Below are 21,097 nucleotides of genomic sequence, written 5' to 3'. Positions count from 1 at the left end.
TTTCCTTCTATGGTGCAATGCTGGGCTGTGCACTGTTAGCTGATCTCCCCATTCACCTACAAGACAGGCAGCCCTTCAGCTGGCATTACTTGTAGCCTTGGCCTTGTCTACTTGGATACCAACTTGACCAGTTTTCTCCCTCTGCTTGAACTGTGAGCAAAGACCCTGGCCTGTTCTCAATCATGCCTTCTGTCCTGCCTCTCCTCTTCTGTTGGATTTGCTACCCAACCCGGGCCTCTCTCCGTGACTAGTCTCCTGCCTCTCTGACCAGGGGCGTAACTACCGTTAGGCAAGGGGAGACAGTCGTCTTGGGGCCCCACTGCCTCAAGGCCCCCCCCCCGAGGCACATCACATGACTCCCCACCCACCTGTGTTGCACCCCCTATGAATTATGTTGAGTCTCTTGGAGATCACCGTATTCGTGATGGGGATGTGAGTGTGAGTGCACACTATATATTGTGAAGTGTGTTTGTGTGCGTATATCAGCGAGGGGCTCATTTTAAAATCTTGTCTCTGGGCCCACTCCAACCTTGCTACGCCCCTGTCTCTGACCTTGGGGTCCAGAAGTGGCAACGACCCACATCTGCTGCATTTTGGAGCCTTTGTTTTCAGGGTGGAGAATGGGCCCTCAAATGGCTTCCACAATCTTATACTTTAGACAAAAGTAAGCCTCGCTGTGATAATTCCGTGGGGCTCATTCTTTCTTTTATTCTTTCACCTGAAAGACGAACCGCTTGATTGTGGTAGATTTTCGAGGGTTGGAGTTGCCGAATGCAAAGTTCCTTAAGAATGAGCCCCACCGAATTATATAATTCGGTGGGGCTCATTCTTAAGGAACTTTGCATTCGGCAACTCCAACCCTCGAAAATCCCTCCAAAATCAACTCCAACCCTCGAAAATATATATCCTTTAAAAAGCTTTCTGCTATACTTGCGTAAGCCCCCCACCTCCGCCGCGGTTGGCTGGGCCGCGGGGGAGACTGTTGAGCAGTGGTGGTGGTGCGGGGCTCTCCCGTCCAGCCGACTAAGGGGAAGTTGCAGTAGCTGTCGGCCGCGGTCGGCGTCGCTGTGGGCCCGCAAGCGGGAACGGGCAGCTCTCCTCTTGGCGTCAGACGACACGGGCTGTGCGGTACTGACAGAGACTGCGCCAGCTTGCTGCTGCCGCCGCCGCCCGGCCCAGGTGGCGCGTCTTTGCAGCCGCCGCCGCCGACCCCGCCTCCGTCCCTCGCACGCATTCGCAGCAGCAGCCGCCGTCGCGGAGGTGAAGGTGGTGGGCTGAGACGCTGGGAAGAGCCGCCTTTGCAACAGCAGGAGCTCCCACTACCATCTTCTCCTCCTCCTCCGCCTCCTCGCTGCTTAGGGATGGCCGACAGCGCCAGCGAGAGCGACACGGACGGCGCGGGAGGCAGTGGAGGTGGCGGCGGAGCGCCGGGCGTGCTGCCCGGCTGCCCCGCAGGGCCTGGCTCGGCCGGGAGCAGCAAGGCGGGCGGCATCGTGATCTCGCCGTTCCGGCTGGAGGAGCTGACGAACCGGCTGGCGTCGCTGCAGCAGGAGAACAAGGTGCTCAAGATCGAGCTGGAGACCTACAAGCTCAAGTGCAAAGCGCTGCAGGAGGAGAACCGCGACCTGCGCAAGGCCAGCGTCACCATCGTGAGTAGTAGGGAGGGCAGGGGCCGCCTCCTCTGCCGCTCGCCAGCCTCGGGCAGGGTGCAGCCGCCAGGGCTCTTTCGCCGGAGCCCCAAGGAGGCGGGGGCGGCGGCGGCGGCGGCGGGGGGGAGAGAGGCGGTGGCCAGAGTTGGCTCTGGCAGCCCGCTGGGGCTGCTGTGACGAGCGTCAAGTCTGGGCCTGTTCGGGGAGGGGGAGACGTGGGGGGCTCGGTGCAGGAAGCCGGGCGCTGAGGGGCTCCGAGTTGGGGCTGCTTTGCCCGGGTAGAGGGAATGAAGGGAAGAGGGAGGCCTGCTGGGAGGGCGCGGAGCTTTCCCGCGCCTCCCCGAAGTCTGGAGTGCCCGGCCCCTTCGGCGCTGCCCTGCTGTTGCTGCTTCTTGGCTCGGACAGTCCCATCGGGTGTCACGTTTACTCGGAAGGCAGCTCCGCCGAGTCTCAGGGGTGTGTGCGCACCGAAGGAAGCTTTCCTTGGGCCGGGCCTTCCTTCTCGTGTGTGGCCGCTGCCTGGCATCCAGGCCTCCGGCCCCTGGTGGCTGCTTTTGCTCAAGTTTTGCTCCTCGGCGGAATTGCAATTAGCTCCCGCCCACTACAGATCTTGCCTTCTGTTTCTGAGAACTGGGAGGTGATACTTGGTTAGCACACACCCAAAATCAGGACTGCGGCGGGTGGCATTTGGGGATTATGGATGCAGCCCACAAGCGAGGTTTGAGAATCATGGGATACTAAGAAGTAGTTGGCAGGTGAGGAGAAATAAGGCCTGGTGCGTGGATTCAGTGGGACAGAGGGGAAAACTAGCTGAGTAATTGTCTTCAGACATTGTATTCCACGACGTTGAAAAGTCAGTACTGTATCTGACAATCCATTGCGGAGCAGAGCATGAAGTTAAACAAGACCCAAAGGGGCAGGTCTGTGCTGGTAGCATCTACTTGGTTGGGAATGGCCGGAGTCATTTAACAGTTAAAAGGAGGAAGAAACCTGTTCTCTACCCTGACAGTAGGTGGCCTGCCTCTGTCCTGCTTGCTGGATCCCAGAGGGAGGGAGTTGCACTTCCCCAAGAGTCCTTGCAGATACAAGCTCTGCTCTTGCACATACTCCACCCATCCTATTGATGGATATTTTCCCAGTTTAATTCTAATGCATGTTTTCTGAAAAAGAGGTACCATCTGGTACCAGATTACATTCTGACTTGTGGTTGTCCTGTCTCCTCGCCTCTTGTGGCAGACCTGGAATAACTCCCTTCAAGTGTCCATGTATTATACCTCCACTAGTATTTTTAAGCCCGTTATGATAACGGGCGCTAGCTTTCTATCCCGTCTTTTCTGTCTCTCTCTCTCTCTTTCTGTCTCTTCCCCCCCCCCCCTTGTCCCCTCTCTCTTTTTGTTTTTTGTTTTGTTGTTGTTCTCTGTTTTTGTTCTTCGTTATTTTGCTTTTACTTTTTTGGGGGGTGTGTGTGGATGAATAACGGCCAAAATGGCCCATGAGAAGGTGGCCGCCCCCGCCTATCGCCCTCCCGCGCACCCAGCTGCCGGAGCCCACCTTACCCGCTCCAGCCCGAAGGAGAAGAGAGGAACTCGGAAACAGAGCTATTCTCTGTGTTAAGCTGCTGCCTATACTGTCGCAATGGACGCAATAGGCGTCCTTTGCGTCCATAGCGGCAGTTTGAGCAGTGACTTAGCACAGAGAGGAGCTCTGCTCGTGAGCTCCTCTCTTTTCCCTCGGGCTGGAGCGGGTAAGGTGGTCTTCAACAGCTGGGAGGGCAATAGGCGGGGGCGGCGACCTTCTCATGGGCCATTTTGGCCCTTAATCTTTTTTGGGGGGGAGCGGGGAAGGTGATTTTGGGCAGCTGGGAGGGCGGGTGAGCAGGCGGCGGCGGTGGCTGTGAGCGGGCGGGAGCCTCGTTGGCGGCTTCGCCGCCACCTCGCCCAGCTTCATTTTGGGCAGCTGGGAGGGCGGGTGAGCAGGCGGCGGCGACGGCTGTGAGCGGGCGGGGGCCTCGTTGGCGGCTTCGCCGCCACCTCGCCCAACTTCCCTGTCCCCCGTCTCGGTCTTCCCCCGCCGCCATTGCCCTCGCCTTTTTCAGGGTGGCCGCTTCTGGTTGCCTCGGCCTCCTCTCGCCGTGCTGCAGCTCATGGCTGAGGCGGCGGCTCCGCCGCCGCCTCAGCCACTTTCCCCCGCTGCCACACACCGGCTAATGGCCGCCCGTGGCTGTGGGACACTGGTGTCTGAGGTCCTGTGTCCCTTGGGCTCTTCTGGGCCTGCGCTTCGCGCAGGCCCAGAACAGCCCAGGGAGGCAGGGACGCAGATCCCCAACGTTCCAAAGCCACGGCCACTCACTTAGCCTTTTATTATATAGGATGATGGGATTTCCATCAAAAGTCCTGGAGCTACTGTGTTGCCAAAACTTTGTGCAAGGATAACATTTCAATGCTTGCATGGAGTTGCATCATTGCTGCAAAATAATTTATTGAATCTTAACAGTGGCTTCATCTCAAAGCAATGCTAGTTATGACACAAAGCAGATCGTTTTTGCTCTAGAGCCAAACTTCCTTGTGTTGGAATAATGATATAATGTGTAAATCAGATTGGGCAGTTCTAAAGCTTTGCGTTAGGATTAGTTGTGTTAAGTGGCTTTGATTTGTGGGGAGAGTGAAATTGCATAGAATTCAGTAGATTCAGGATGGCACCTTGTGTCTGCAGAGCTGTCAGGACACGATGTGATTTTGCCCTTGCCTTTCTCTGAGGTTTTTATATGGTTAGTCAGGGCCCTGTTGGTGTGGTATGTCATGGCAAAAAATGCATGATAGCCTTCTATCGCTATCTATCTAATTCTAGAAGTTTAGTACAGTTTGACAAATAGGGTATTTCTTTCATGCAGTACTAAGCATTTTGATGAGGACGTTTGGGAGCTGACACAACATTTAACTGTTGGTTCAGGGCAGGGTTTAAAATGTTGAGGTTTAATACTGTATACAGTGGCAAACAAAGCAAGGTTTGTCTTCTCTGACCTATTGGGTAATGTGGATCTAAGTCAAGCTAGATACATACGAACATCGTGTCTTTTGTCTATTGTAGATATCAACTGCTTACAGATATATTATGTGAACGTTGACAATGATGACAAAATCTAGGCTAGACGTGTGTGCATTTGTTGCAGAAGCAACGGAGTCCCTCATGGCACATTAAAGACTAACAAAACGATGTGTTGTCTTTATTAAAGATAGTGATCGCACGTTGGCTATATTGAACTCGTCCTGATACAGCTAAGTGTACCCATGGGCTAAGCCAACTGTATATGCTTGCCAGTTTTATTATAGAACATTTAAAGTACTTCCCAAATGCCATCCTATTGTGGTACCAAATTGGGAATTCACTCAGGATATAACCACTCAGTGCTTATTTTTGAACCTTGTAATCCTGTAATTAAGGCTGTAGCAATAAATGGGATGCATCAGAAATATCTGAAGGTAGTTCACACTTCTTGGAACTATTGTTACAAGCTTTTGTGGGTTCTCAGAAGTGCCAGTAGTAACTGTTTTAAAAGAAGAATCCATCTCGGTGTACTAGCAAGTTGCTTTTTTCCTTTCAGTTGGGGGGAGGGGCTATGTGCTAGCTTTAGAAAGGTGTTCTGTTTTATGTACACGTGTGATTTACCACCTTATCTGAAGTACTCAAACAAATTGTTCTAGTAAGAATTAATCTGCCTACTTTCCTTTCACTATCCCTACAACTGGAGTCAATTTGGTCTAAATCGGTTAGCCAGTTCACAAGTTAGCCCATTTGGGCCTCAAACGTTCATGTGTCTGCCATCTTGAATTGGGGTGGATGACTTCACAAACTATGCTGTTGAGGCGTCCCTGGATGTCACTCACTACAACTGTACCAAATTTGGTTCAAATCAGTTAAACAGTCCACAAGTTAGCAGTGTTCTCTAATTTTTTTCATCTGTGTGCGGAATGAGTTTTGTTCTGGGCGGCAGTATCAAGGCAGTGTGCATAGAATCAGGCCTTCCTGATTCAACCTGAGCGGGATCTAAAATTAACTGAACAGACATTAAAAAAACCTTGTGAGCATGCACATATGCGCACACCTTAGAGGGAACACTGCAAGTTAGCCCTGTTGCTCCTCAATTCACACATCTGCCATCTTGGATCAGGGTTGATGACATCATTACAAACTATGTCACTGAGGTCTTGCTATAGCAAATTTGGTTAAAATCAGGAGGTTCACAAGTTAGCCCACTTTTGCCTTAAAAGTTTATGCGTCTACCATCTTGAACTGGGATGGGTGACATCACAAACTATGCTGTTGGGGTGTTCATATGGGTCCCTACAACTACCTGATTTGGTTCAAATCAGTACAGGCACTGCAAAGTTGATAGGGACACACACACAATATGTCAGGTGATCTCACAAACGTACTGGAAAGTAGGCTTAAAAAAACTGTAAAATTGGAGCTGGCTTAGACCTCACCAGCAAGCAGAACAAAAAGTTGCTTAGTGACTTTAGAGCCAGAAATGTCATTAGTGTAGCTGACCTAAACTGTGTAAATAATGGCAATAATCACTGAAGAGGAGCTGCAACCTTCTGTGGGTCCTCCTATCCTCCCACTTAATGCTGCTTGTGTAAAATAGGCCACCTGCAGGAAGGCTGTATACAAATATCCATGGCACCTCAACAGGGTGGATTTGATTTAAATCAAACTGATTTAAATCACGATTTAAATAACTAGCAGGGTGGATAAAAATAAAAAAAAATCCAATTTAAATCAAAAAAATCGGATTTTTTTGATTTAAATCGGATTTTTTTTTATTTTTATCCACCCTGCTAGTGATTTAAATTGTGATTTAAATCAGTTTGATTTAAATCAAATCCACCCTGCACCTCAATGACAGTCCTGATCTAACACTGGTAGGTTGAGAACTGTACAGACTTAATGATGGGGAAACAGTGCTTCAGAGAGGAGGTGGTGTGTGTTTGTGTGTGTGCCTGTTCATTCCTATACTAATTTCTCCATTGACAGTCATTTCCCCTTCTCTTATATACACCAGTTGTGTACTGAGATTAGCCCTCTTCAGATGTGCTCAGATGTACTTATGTACAGCATCCCAAGAGTGCACCTGGAAGTCTTACCCCTGTACTGACATGCCAAGAAGTACCCTCTTCACACTCTCCATGCTTATGGTGTTTGTTTGAAGAGGCAAATGCTTTAAGCATGATGGTGGTTGTTTCCTGTTCAGAAGACTGGGGTACCTCAGCCTTCATGGAAATGACAACCATCATGCTTAAAGCATTTGCCTCTTCAAACAAACACCATAAGCATGGTGAGAGTGGGGAGGGTGATGCTTCTTGGCATGTCAGTACAGGGGTGGGACTGTAAATAAGACCAGAATCCCCTTTTTTGCATGTCTGAAGTGGGCTATTGATTTGACTAGATCATGCCTGCTTCTAATCTAGTCAGTTTCATTTAAGTATCCTAAATATTCTAAATAAATAATAAGTATCCTAAATAAATAAGTATAATAAGTATCCTAAGTAAGTATCCTTACACATCAGTTAAAACAGCAACACTTATTGAAAAACATCTCCTATGGTTCAAAAACTGATCCAAGCATGGTGGGGATCGCATTGCTTGTCATGCTAACTTGGCAAAGAGGCACCTTTTACCGTGGTGATTCTCTTTATTTAGCAGGGGGAGAGTAACTGGCCCTATTCACCCCCAGCACAGTACCTCCAGTGACTGTTGCTGGTGTCTATTTTATGTTTCTTTTTAGATCATGAGCCCTTTGGGGACAGGGATCCATCTTACTTATGTATTATTTCTCTACGTAAACCGCCCTGAGCCATATTTGGAAGGGCGGTATAGAAATTGAATGAATGAATAAATAAATAAATAAATAAAGAACACTGTTCTGTAAGTTGCCCAAGTACATGCCTATTTATTGCTGCTGGGAGCTACTTTTCACTTTTTTGCAGGTACCCCTTGAAATGCTATAGACAACCTGCAAATCCAGTTTGACCAGTAATTGTGTTGGTCAAACAAACTGAACTTGTGTCCTGTAGGTTGTGCGGTCTCCATCTCTCTGAAAAGCTGTACACGGCCTTATTCATTATGTAATGAGCATTCATAGACAATTACCTACTTAATCTATAGGCTGAGTAAATCTCTTTCACTAAACTTGCCAGTCATTAGGTTTTTCTTTCAATTCTTAAATGTGTACACTTACCTGAGAATTGAGTGGCATGCTAGAAGTTTTAACCTACTTTGAATTGGATCTAATATTAACAAACCAGTTAGAATTTTAATTATAGAGCCACAAAGGTTCAATATCCAAACATCAACAGATCCACTTGCCAGCTTGCCACTGTGGCAAATGCTCCCAGCCTTCTGGCGAGAAGAACACCCAGTGCCACAGAGATCTCCTCACCAGGAGTCTCATTTTCACTGCCATTTATTTGAGATTGTAAGAGACAGAAGGAATTCTCTGAGCAGTGGGGAAAGACTCCCACCGTTCCTTACTCTCCCCACTCTTGCTTACTATAACAGAGACATAGGTTTTGGGCGGTATAAAAATGTTACATAAATACATACATACTATCTCAGTATCTCATGCAAATGACAGAAGACCCACTTGTCTCCTCAGACCTTTGCCTGTCTGCCAGAAAAAGATCTGAGGGAAGTGAGTAGATTGGTGACAACAACAAATAATGCTTGGCTAGTGAGCCAAGCCTAAATTTGTGGATCCCTGTAGTATCTCTATCTTAAAAACATAATTTGCAGTTCAACTTCTTTATAATCAGTGGTAGTTCTGCCAGTGACTGCCTGTGTAGTGGGCATTATTTTTTTAGTAAACTTGTCGCTTGAGTATTTAGTTGGTTCCTGACTTCCCAAAGCAGTAGGAGCTGCCATTACTCACCTTTCTGCTGAAACCAACATGGAAACAGGTGTGCTTTCATGTCTGGTAATCTCATTTGGTGGTGACTTCCTGAAAGCATGGGGAAATCCTTGTGTGTACAGTGGTATGAAGGGTAACCTCATCGCATGCACATTTTGTTAACCCTCTGTAATATAGAAAGTGTCCTGAAGTGTGTTATACATGCTTCTCCCCTGCGTAACTGCATGGAACTTCTGAATGAGTTATCTTGCTAAGAGTTGTGAGGGGACGGGACATTCCACTCTAGGGTGCTGGGTGGGAGAGCAAAGGGAGGCGATTGGCTTCATACAATGTGCTGTGAGTGATGTGGAAGGGAGAACTCTGACTGCAACAGTTGCTTCTGCCATTGCAACCCTGTGATGGGTGAAGGTGCTTCATCCAAAAGACGTTCTTTAACTGCACTTATTTCAGATATAGAACTTGCATCCCAAATGATATTTAGTGATCTTAAGTGGTGCGATCAAACCAATTATAGGGAGGAGAGCTGGTCTTGTGGAGCAAGCATGAATTGTCCCCTTTGCTAAGCAGGGTCCACCCTGGTTTGCATTTGAATGGGAGACTACCAGTGTGTGCTCATTTTTTTCATTGGGGTGCGGAATGAGTTTTGTTCTGGGCGGGAGTATCAAGGCACTGTGTGGACACATCATCATCATCATCATCATCATCATTATTATTATTATTATTATTTCGATTTCTATACCGCCTTTCCAAAAATGACTCAGGGTGGTTTACACAGAGAAATAATAAATAAATAAGATGCATGCATTCAGAATGGGGCCTTCCTGATTCAATCTCAGTGGGATCTAAAGTTAACTAAGCAGACATCAAAAAACTTGTGAGCGCAGCCACGTGTGCACACCTTAGAGGCAACACTGGAAACTACATGTGTGAACACTGTAAGATACTCCGCTTAGGGGATGGGACTGCTCTGGGAAGAGCACCTGCATGCTTGCATGCAGAAGGTACCAAGTTCCCTCCCTGGCATCTCCAGATAGGGTTGGGAGACACTCCTGCCTGCAACCTTGGAGAAGCTGCTGCCAATCTGTGTAGACAGTACTAAGCTAGATAGACCAATGGTCTGATTAGGTAGAAGGCAGCTTCCTAAGTATAAAATACAGTAAGTTGCACAGAATGCTAAATGAAATGCTCTTGTATTACTAAACAGAGAAGGTCTTTGTCCATGGCTTTTCAAGTTTGATAGTAGCTGGTTGGTTTATTCAAATAGTTTGTTTAATGAGACTTAACTGATATTAAGCGCAAGGATATTAAGCAACTGGTAAAGAAGACTTATTTCTTCAACTTGCTTTTAGCAGGAGAGCATGTGCGAGACAGTAACTTGCAAGGAAGTTGCAATCTTCATACTCATTTGTGAAAATGACTAAATGGGCTTTTTAATGACAACTATAGAGAATGTTTTTAGTGTCTCAGATGCAAATCTTCGTATTAAAAGATTTGGAATTTATGCAGGATAAGGCCACAAGTCTGATACATGGAGTTCAAAGGGGGCAAGCTTAATGTCGCAGAATTATAATTAGCAAGTGTATCTTCTCCATTTGATTAAAAAAAGTCAGTCACTATTATCCAATGAAGTGTAAATAATTATTATCATTTTGAGAGTATATACACTAGATGAGGGCTGCACAACTTTGGTCCTGCAGCTGTTGTTGGACTACAAGTCCCATTATTCCCGGTCGCAGTGGCCAGTAGTGAGGGATGGAGGATTGAAGCTGTGCAGCCCTGCAGTAGATGTTGAAAATACATGCTTGTCTTGTGTAGATTTTCGCCTTTTTCTATGGGCAGGTTTGGGTGACCTGCGGAAGGTAAGGTGGAGGGAACTGCCAGTTCTCAGAGAGCACACACTCATGGCACAGGCAGCTGCTTCTGACGGTTTCCATGTCATCCGAATCTGGAAATATTGGTTTCCCTCCAGCACCCAACTTCTGTAACCAAGAGTTGAAGTTTGATCGTGGCAGAGGGAAGCTGACATTGGCAAGGTGACATGGCGGGGTTGGACAACACGGAAATGGCCAGAAGTAGCTGCTTGTGCCACAAACGTGTGCGCCTCAGGAACTGGTGCTTCCCTCCATCTTACTTTCCATGGGTCGACTGAACTCGCTCTGTGTTTCAAATGGCAACCAAGTTTCCAGTAAAGTAGATTTCAGCCCCATATGTAATTTTGATGCACTCAGTCAAGATCTATTGATCCTTATTTGAATGAACACAATGGAACACTTAAGTCTCTCTGGAAACCCCCCCCCCAGCATTTAAATTATTTTTAGCATTGATAAAAAAGGTAGAGGTAAAACTGGAAAAACATATAATCCTTAATGAGAATGTCTTGAAGATTTCTCTTGTTCATTAAAATGCTTTGGTCATTGCTTTTGTTACAGTGTAAAGACAGATACGGTATAACTTTTTCACTTTTAATTTGACAGTCGAAACATTTGCTAAAAAATGTACTTTTGAATTTGTAGAGATAGAAAGCTCTTATGAGACACTGGAAGAATGATCTGCAGGAAGAAGAGAGAGAAAGCAATATAATATTGGCCTCTGAGAATGTTGACAAATGAAAAGCTAATGGGATCCTACTTCCTTAATAATTTAAAAGGAAACTATGTGTTAAGAACTTGAATATAATGAATCACCCATATTTATCATCTAGATGCTAGCCTAGGTGACTGCAAAATGCAAAGGGACTATGAAGCAATTAGATCAAAGAAGTTTCCCCCCTTTAGTTCTGCCGAAGCATTTCACTAGATGTACTTTTAAAACTCGGCAATTATGCTTTTGATCTGGTTATTATTTATACTGTGCCATAAGTGTACATGGCGCCTTATAGAATTACATAGGCAACAAGCAGCTTCCTGTTCCTAAGGAACTTGCAGTCTAAAATAGACAGTAGGGAAACGGTGAGAGAATGGGAATTGTAAGTGGGCAAGTGTTGTTACAAATACTTAAAGCTTGGGAATTGGGATTAAGGCAATACAGGTGGACCTCACTATCTGCAGGGTCGTGTTTCCTGCAGATTATAGCGTGTTATGAAACCGTGGATAATGAGTTATTGAAGTCTATGGGATCATGGGGGTTAGATTCCCAGACTTCAAAAAACCGCTGGAAGATCACCTTAAAAATGTGAAAATTGGCCAAATAAACCTGTTGGCAATCATCAGCCTTTTATATCCTTGAATATATTTATAATATGAGCACTTAATTTTTTTTTAGATTATAGTTACAAGGGCAATTTAGATATTGAAAAATCAAACAAGGCATAATAATGCAGAACATGAAGAGAAACATTAAAATCAATTGTGTATAACAAGTATAGTATTAACATACAAGTAGCAAGGAATAAGGTGGAGATCCAGAAGCAATTCATATTATATCCTGCTAGTTCCTTTAAGATTTAGTGATGCTTCTTTATTTAGTTTAGATTTTTTGCTGGTCAGGATTTCAATTAATGTCTTACTTGCTCTAGTAAGAACTTATCTGCCTACTTTCCTTTCACTATCCCTGCAGCTGGACTAAATTGGTTCAAATCAGTTAGGCCGGTCACAAGTTAGCCCACTGGCGCCTCAAATGTTCATGTGTCCACCACCATCTTGGATCAGGGTGGATGACATCATCAGAAATTACGCCACTGAGATATCCCTGTGTGTCACTCCCTACAATTGTACCAAATTTGATTCAACTCGGTTAGGTGGTTCTTGCACCTCAAAAGTTTACTTGCCCCTTTGTGGATGACAGCATCACAAACTATGCTGTTGAAGTGTCCCTACAACTGTACCAGATCTGGTTTATATTGGTCCAGGCATTGCAAAGTTGTTGTGGGGGGTGGTGGGGGTGACGACACACATGGAATGCCTGATGATCTCATAAGCCTACTGGAAAGCCTGCTTAAAAATGGAAATGTGTATCATTTCTGAATCATCATTGTTGTATTTGCTTAAGGCTTGAACAAATTTCTAAAACCAGTGGAGTTTGTGTGTTAATGTTGAAAAATATTTACAAAGTTGTCTAGTGTTTCTTTTAAGCAGAAGAAAGGTCATTTTAATATTTAGCGCTGAAGAATACTTCAGAAAATTACAGAACCCAAGAACTGGACGGGCCTTGCAAGCTCTAGTCCAATCAGCTGCTCAGTGGAGGACATCCTGACTAGAGCATCTCTGACAGGTGGCTGTTCAGCGTCTACTTGAAGACCTCCAGAGGTTTTCCTCTGCTTTCTAGTAGTACACCTGTAATATCAGCAGCCAGTGTTGTCTGTTTGTGGAATCAGTTTTGTTCTAGGCAGCAGTATCAAGGCAGTGTGTGCGCATGTGCATTCAGAGTGGGGCTTTCCTGATTCAGCCTGAGCGAGATCTAAAATTAACTGAGCAGACATCCAAAAACTTGTGAGCGGGCACATATGTGTATGCCTTAGAGGGGTTACCAACCCCCTAACTTTTGCTATCACACTTTCAAGCATATCCAGTCAGAAAGGGGTAGAAAAGTAACTCTTATAGAAGAATCTGAAAGGTGGTCCTAGGAGAATGTATGCTGCTCCAAATGTGAAATAACTCCTGGATTGCCTACTTTGAGTTGGTCTCCAGGTAAAGGTGAGCTAAGGTTAAAAAAACACCAACACCTGCTGGAATAATACTGGACATGCATGAGATTATGATGCGCAAGAAGGCTCTTGAGGTGTGTGGGGGAATCTTAAGGATGGATGAAGATCCTTCAGAACACAGAGTGAGTTGCTCATTGTTGAACTGCATCAAAATAAAATGCCTCTATCGGGTGAGGGGAATCTGGATGCAGAAATTGGCTGCTATTTTTATTTATTTATTTATTTGATTTGATTTGATTTGGGTGTGGCTCAGTGTTTCCCAAACTTCTGATGACTGAGGCTTTTTTTTTTAATTGAATTAAAATTGGAGGCATGTTTCACCCTTGCAATTTAAAAGTAAACCTTTTGGGATGTGTAAGACTAACCCTGAGGTTCTGTCCTTGGAGGGGCCATTTCTCTGTGAGTCACTGTTGTGAGTGTGTCGCCTCTGAGGGTAGATACTAGAGATGTGCACCAAATTGCTTTAGTGCACATCCAAGGGCAGTGAGGGGTTCCCTTAAGGGGTGGGGGGTGGGAGGGCAGGTCCTTCCTGCCCATCCTCCAAGCCCCCGTTGCGGCACTGTTGCAAAGGATACCTCAGTTTAAGTGGCAGGTTCTGCCGCTTGCTTCTTTAAAATGCAGCACTACTATTTACTTGCCAACGTCGTGCGAGGCATGCCGGGAGAAGCATCCCATTGCCATGGTGCAGCGTTTTAAAGGAGCCAATGGCAGACGGTGCCGCTTGCACGGAGGTATTTCCATTGTAATGGTGCCGTGGCAGGGGCTTAGTGGACAGGCAGCTAGGACCTGCCCGCCTCCCCTTAAGGGAACCCCGCACTGAAATGTTTTGGCACTAGGGAACCAAAGCGTTTCAGACTTCATTATCGGGTGCAAAGTACCTGCTATGTGTAAGTGTGTACTATTACTAGGTTGTGTGCACACTGCTGTATAGATGATATACTTTGGGCATGCAGAAGCACTTTGAGGCACACACTAGGTATTCCCTTGCCCCCCTCCCCATCAAAAAACCCTCCCAGCTTCAAATTAATGTACTTTGTCAGAGCCCACTCTCAAATGTCTGCTCCTGAGCTCTGGGAACAGCTTGTCTATAGTTTACGTGGCAGGAGCTCCAAAGCTTTGCTACATACACAAAGTTGGTTATGCAGCTGTTTGGATCCAGGCTGTGATCAGTGCTGTCAATAGTGATTGTGTGTTAGAAGCAGGAGCTAAGTCCCTTCAGCCGGTGATTGGCATTAGCAGCACTGATCTAGATGTAAATCCTGATACAGCAGTGGCCAAGTAGTCTGTTTGCAGCCGGGGATGTGCACAGAACCAGTGGGGCCTGGTTCGACAGCGGGGGTGGGTAACTTTTAAGTGTGAGGGAGGGTGCGCTTTCCCCTCCCTCTGCTTTCCCCCTGCCGGCACTCGCTGGAAAACTGGTCCGGCGGGGTGGCGGGCAGCATACATCCCTGCCGCCCCATCTGCTCTTTGGACCGAAGGAGGCGGAAGTAGCTCTCCCTACACATCCCTAATTGCAGCATCACTTTGGTGCCTGCTCTTCTGGAATTTGTCAGATACTTGACGATGAAGTTCATTCAGCAGCAGTTAAAGATAGATGTGTCTGACATCTTTGAGACAAAGAAGGGAGTTTTAAAATTATTAGCTCTCCAATTGAATTAATATTATTAGGAAGGATCTGTAATTAGGTTCTTATATGTGATATTGTGCTCCCCGCCCCAGCACTTGTATCTACAAATATAGTTTGCTTCTTAAAGGGTATAAATCTTTTTGATAATAATACTCTTAGCCTTCTTAGCCTCTGCACAGAAGGTGCATATCAGGACTTGTCTTTATATTTGCTACGTATTGGTTAATGTCTTTGATTACAGTCAAGAAGTCTACCTGTAGACATAGCTGAGTTATTTTCTAGGATTTCAGAAATCTGTTTATTCTGCAGTCAATAAGGACAGCACATTGGATGAATTTGTGATTTTGGGGAGAAATCACAGCATTGACAGGCTGTGCGGAGGTGGCTGGCAAGGGGATTATTGGGAACTTGAGGAATGTTTTCAGAGATGAAGGCCTCTTCTATTTTTAAAAGTCTGACTATAGCGTTGCATCGTGTGTGTGTGTGTGTGTGTGTGTGTGTGTGTGTAAGTAAGTAAGAAAGAGAGAGACGGATCCCACCATGCTGCCAGCATGTTACGGCCCAGTCTCAACCAGCCCCGTGATCTTAAGCTTCACCACTGCCACCAAGTAGACTTTTGGATCTTTTTTTTTTGGCTGTGTCTACTAAAACAGACTTCTAAACCAATGTCTCATTCAAAGATAGTTAGGGTGGAAAGGCTTCAAAGCAGAAGCTACAAATTTTTAACTTCAAAACAAGAAAACTTTATTTTGAAATAGTTCAGTTCAAAACAATAGTTCTTTTGGAAAATTTAGTACAAAACAGCAACCATATGAGCCCAAGGAACAAATAAAATATGAGAAATGCATCCAATCTATCCTGCACTAATCCTGGGCCCTAGCTCAGAGTCCTTACTAAGAGTCCTCTTGCAGTCACCCCCAGTCAGCATCTGCAGCAAGCCTGGCTTGTCCCTTGTTCAGCCTCAGGTTCTGCTCTCCCTTCCCAGTTCTGGGGGTTCCATCTCGGACTGTTCCTTCAGCTGCTTTGGGAGTGATTCAGTCCTCCAGAGAGTCACGACTCTTCCAGTGATTTCTTGGCTGTCTTTCATACTCCAGCTCTGATTCTCTCTGACAGAAACTTGCAGTCCTTGGACTCCTTTACTTGGACTCTCTTCAGCTCTCCAACTTGCACTAAAATCTTGCTGCAGGCAGCCTCCTTATATTCTCTTTTCCCCCTTCTAACATTTTTCAAACAAACCAATCAAAACAACTCAAGTTCCCTCCATTATTCTAAAATATTTCCAACCAAATCAAACCCTCTCTTCCCCCCCAAAATTAAACCAGTACAATTCTTTTTCCTCCCAAACCAAACTGTAGAACAGGAGCTGTGAACATTTGACCCTTGCACAGCTTTTTAACATAGGGAGTAAGCAAAGCAATTGCAATACAGAAATCTTATATACAAAAAGAGGAGGTCCAGGCCTCATTCCTTCTGTGTGTGTGTGTGTGTTAGGGGTGTGTCCGGACCGGTCCGGAGGCCATTCTAGAGGCCTCTGAACCGGTCCGGAGGCTCGGCTCAGAGGGGGGTTGTAGCTTTAAGGGCGGGGGGGTAGCGCACCCCCCCCCCGCTGCTCTTCCCCCTCCGGCGCTGTGAAAATTCCAAAAGTTTCAGTGGTGGCAGCATTCTTCCCTGCCGCCCCAAGCCCTGTCGTTAGCCCGCTTGCGCTGCAATAGTTTCCATGCATGTGCTCGTTCCAATGCGTGTGCGCACTCGCGGCAGTCGTGCGCGCGCATCGGAACGAGCGCATGCGTGGAAACTATTGCCGCGCGAGCGGGCTAATGACGGGGCTTGGGGCGGCAGGGTAGAACACTGCCGCCCCAGAAACTTTTTGAATTTTCACAGCGCCGGAGGGGGAAGAGCGGTGGGGGGGGGGAGTGCTACCCCCCCGCCCTTAAAGCTACAACCCCCCCGTGCCCATCCGGACCGGTTCGGACGGGTGCACACTCCGTGTGTGTGTGTGTGTGTGTGTGCACACGCATACGCTCGCTTACATCTAGAATATGTTCTTCCTTAAGTTCTTATACAGAAGTACTTTTTCCACACAGTGCATAATTAATCTATGGAATTCTCTGCCATGGGATGTGGTGATGGCCACTAGCTTTGATGGCTTCAAAAGGGGCTTTGACAAATTTATGCAAGACAGCTTTTTCAATGGCTATTAGTCTAGTGGCTGTTGGCCACCTCCAGCCTTAGAGGTAAGATGCCTCTAAATGCCAGTTGCAGGGGAGCAACAGAAGGAGAGAGGGCATGCCTTCACCTCTTGCCTGTGAGCTTTTCAGAGGCACCTGGTGGGCCACTGTGTGAAACAGGATGCTGGACTAGATAGGCCTTGGGCCTGATCTAGCAGGGCCAGTGTTACATTCTAATATGTAATTATAGGGAAAGAAAGCCATAGCCATGTATATCTGGACAGCATGACTTATGACCAGTGCAGCTGAATGTAGCCCTTCAACCTACTCGGTGCTTGACAAATGGCTCTGTTTTTGCAGTTCTAGGCAGATAGTTAAAATTGGGAATTTATTGAGCCACCTGGCAAGTCATAATACTTGGTTAGGTGACCATAAGTTACTGTGGCAACATTTGAAATGCTTCAGATTGTTAAATAGTATGTTGTTTAACAACCAATTAAACAATATGTTGTTTAATTCTTTGTTTTATTGTACATCATCTGCAGTATTTTAGAAAGGAGAAAATAATAAGTATTGCTGTGCAAAGGTTTGACAGACTATTTGGATTCGGCCTGGTTCAGTCGAAAATGAACCACTGTCTGGTTCAGTCTGTACTAGGCCCATATTGATGCAGGTCATGCAGCTTCAGAAGCTTTGCTCCAGCCTGTTCCCCCTTGCCATTTCCCTTACCCCTTAAAGTAATTACCAGACTAGACAGGAGACAGGCTGGCAGACTTCCATCAGCAAGGAAAGCAGCAAAAACACTCTTTATTGGTTGTGGTATTTTCCCTTTAATTTCCCTGGAGTCCTGGGAATGGCATAGGTGCTCCTGGGAATTGTAGCCTTTTCCAAGGCTACACTTATTGCAGCAGCCCCAGAAAAGACTACTGTATAATCAGAGGCGTATCTAGGGAAAATAGCGCCTAGGGCAAGCACTGAAATTGCGCCCCCTGTCCAAATATCTGACACCCATCTTTCAGATAACTTTACCATAATATCAGCTCAAAAATACAAGTCAAGCTCGTTAATCTTTTAATATTTCAAAAACTATTTAGCAGTGGATGTAGCCAGACCAAAAAATGCTGGAAAACTATGAATTTCGGTATGCTGGGGCTCATGAAATACCCAAATACTATGTGGAGGTGTACTTGGAAAACTAAACAGAAGTGCCTGTCTAATTCTCTACTATGCATTGCAGCATAGCTATTACATAAGTTTTTAAAATAAATGGAGAATGTGACTTTTCCCAGATACTCTGGAAATAATTAAAGGATATGCAGAGTAAACTGTGTCACTGCTTGGAATATATTCTAGAATTTCAGAAAGACAGTTAAAATGAGAGAAAGAGAGCAAGAAACTCCCAGTGGGCCTTAATACTAAGGATTCCACACTGATTCAAAGACAAACTCACCATTAATAGCCATATTATTAAGACATCACATGTAACTCACTTATCACAAGAAGCAAAGTAAGAGCAAATGAATATGATCCTAGCTCATAGGCTTCAGCTCAGTATTCACAAGCCCTGATTCTCTGTACATAGTGCCTCGCAGGGACCATTTGAGCATGTGCGGTGGCCGTTTTTAAAAATATTTTTTTTTAAAAGGCCGCTGAAAACAAAATGGCCGCCGCACATGCTCAAATGGCCTCTGCAAGGCCTGGCATGGCCTAGGGCCTCACAGAGCCCATTTTAGCATGCACAGTGGCCATTTTGTTTTTGGCAGCCATTTTAAATATTTTTTTTAATTTTTAAGAATGGCGCCCCCTTCAAGTGGCGCCTGGGGCATGAGCCCTGCCTGCCCTACCCTAGATAGGCCCCTGCGTATAATGTCTAGGAGTACCCTCACCGTTCCCAGGACTCCATGGAAATTAAAGAAAAACCAATGCTGAGAGTATTTTTAAAAGCAAAACCTTGTGTAAGTCACTGATCCCTTGCCACTGAGAGTCTACCAGCCTGTCTCCTGCCTAGTCCTGTAGTAACTCAAGGGTAGTGGCAAGGAAGGGGGGAGCCGAATGAATCTTCAGACCAAATCAAAGTGATCACTTCAAATTGTGTCAAAGTGAAGCCATGCTTCCTTTCCTCTCCAAACCTTTGAATTGGCTGCTCCTCTAAACTGCCAAAGTGGCCCCCAGATCAAAGCAATGCTGCTTTGCACAGCCCTATTTTTTCAAAATAAAAGTTGTGAAGGTGGTTGTTGTTGTTGTTAATTCAGTTTCTATACCACCCTTCCAAAAGTGGCTCAGGGCGGTTTACACAGAGAAAAAATAAATAAGATGGATCCCTGTCCCCAAAGGCCTCACAATCTAAAAGAAACATAGGACAGACACCAGCAACAGTCACTGGAGGGTATTGTGCTGGGGGTGGATAGGGCCAGTTACTCTCCCCCTGCAAAAATAAAGAGAATCACCACATTAAAAGGTGCCTCTTTGCCCAGTTAGCAGGGGTTGATGTGCATATAGCTGCCCGAGAAAACAACAGCCCCGCCCCCCGTCGGTCATGTTGAAAATGGCGTCCTTCATTCCTTTACAGTTCCACTGAAGGCCCTTATCAATTCCTGGGATATCGGTAACTAGTCCTATAGAACTGCAGCTGAGAGTCAAGGAGATATAAAGAGAGGGCTTGCTGAGAGATCCACCTCCAGTTCCAAAAGCTCACATAAACAAATCATTAAGCCGCTGGTGGCCAAGAGTGTATTCTGCCATTCCTCCCTTGCAGGTAGGTTTGGGCATTTGAACAGTAAAAGAAGATTTGGCCTATTGACTGGACAAATCTTGTCAAACAATGGTCAAGTATTTTTAAAGTGTTAATTTGATTAGACCACAAAAGATACTTTAATCATCAACATACCTACATTAATTACAAAAATCCATTAGTTTGACAAGAAACTAACGGCTTAAAAGCTTCTACACTTGGATCCAGTCTTGCAGCACAGATAGCCAGGCCACATGGAGGCAGTCCTGCTGGTTCCTGCAACAACCAGGGTGGAGTCCTGGGCTGGCTGACACCGTGAACTAATGACTGCATCCCATCTTGCAGACACCTGCAGTTATAGCAGATAGCCAGTAGGAGAAGTTTGCTATGCTGCTAGGTTTGTCCTTGACTTCTACAGAGCTAGGGGATAGGCAGCCCTCACTCCTGCCCTTGCCAATAACTTAATTTTATTATAGTGTACTCTAAACTACCTCCTACCTTAATTGTCAACATGTAGTGGGAGGACTTTATTGTGTGATCAGATACAAAATCCAGAGTAGAAATTATTATTCATAGTATCCAAAAATGTGCTCAGTGCATTGAAAACATTTTCAAGGTCACTGTCCAAAGTGTGTTAAAAATATAAAGTGTAATAGTATGTGCCTTGAGGGAGATACAGAAAGTGGCCAAGTTCCCAAGAACCATGCATCTAGATTTGCCTTCATGAATAGTACCACCCCACCCCCCAGATTCCACATGGCAAACCAGTTTTGAAACCAAGGAACGTTTTAAAAACTGTGTCTAGTACAACACGTTTGTCTATAGTTCAAAGAGAAAAGTACAAAATTCCACTGAAGTCTTGTTGCTGTTGGGACTCCTGCCTACTTGAATATTCTTTGATTTGGGAATTGATTGGAGTTGTTTAATACTAACATGAAATGCCCGAATGTCCCTGCCATTTTCTTTTCCTCAGGATATTTTGACATTTGTTAGTTAATTGGTTTAGCTTTTCACATAACATAATAATTTGACACTTTTTGGTTAATTGGACAGCTTTTCACATGACAACATGGGATAGCTCATGGAAGAGACAATTCCAGCTTTAAAAATTTGGAAAAACAGTGATAGTGTACACTTCTGTATCCAGTTACTTTGTCTTAAGCTGAAAGATGTGACGTTTGAGTGCACAATGATGCATCTTTGTGGGTGTTGGGATTTCAGGTTTGGCGCTTGATGTGACAATACACTAATTTTTTGGCATCTACAAGATCAGTTGCTCTACTCAAGATTGGAAATGTGCCTGAAATTATTTTGCATGCTTAACTTCTAATGGGTTTTTCCCATGCCAAAATATATTAACCCTGAAGGTCAGA

General features: G+C 45.5%; 1 protein-coding gene across 1 annotated transcript in view; it reads left to right on the top strand.

Annotated features, from left to right (window-relative positions):
- The first annotated feature begins 1,026 nt into the window (after window positions 1-1,026).
- Window positions 1,027-21,097, top strand: part of CCDC6 (coiled-coil domain containing 6) — a 78,324-nt gene continuing 58,253 nt past the window's right edge. The window contains exon 1 of the mRNA XM_053310665.1: window positions 1,027-1,649. Coding sequence (XP_053166640.1) covers window positions 1,362-1,649 — 288 coding nt within the window. The 5' untranslated portion in view covers window positions 1,027-1,361. The remainder of the gene's footprint in view (window positions 1,650-21,097) is intronic.

The sequence above is a fragment of the Hemicordylus capensis genome, chromosome 3, assembly GCF_027244095.1.
Source record: "Hemicordylus capensis ecotype Gifberg chromosome 3, rHemCap1.1.pri, whole genome shotgun sequence".
Classification (NCBI taxonomy): Eukaryota; Metazoa; Chordata; class Lepidosauria; order Squamata; family Cordylidae; genus Hemicordylus; species Hemicordylus capensis.
Note: the sequence above shows the minus strand (reverse complement) of the source record. Positions and strands in the feature narration are given on the sequence as shown.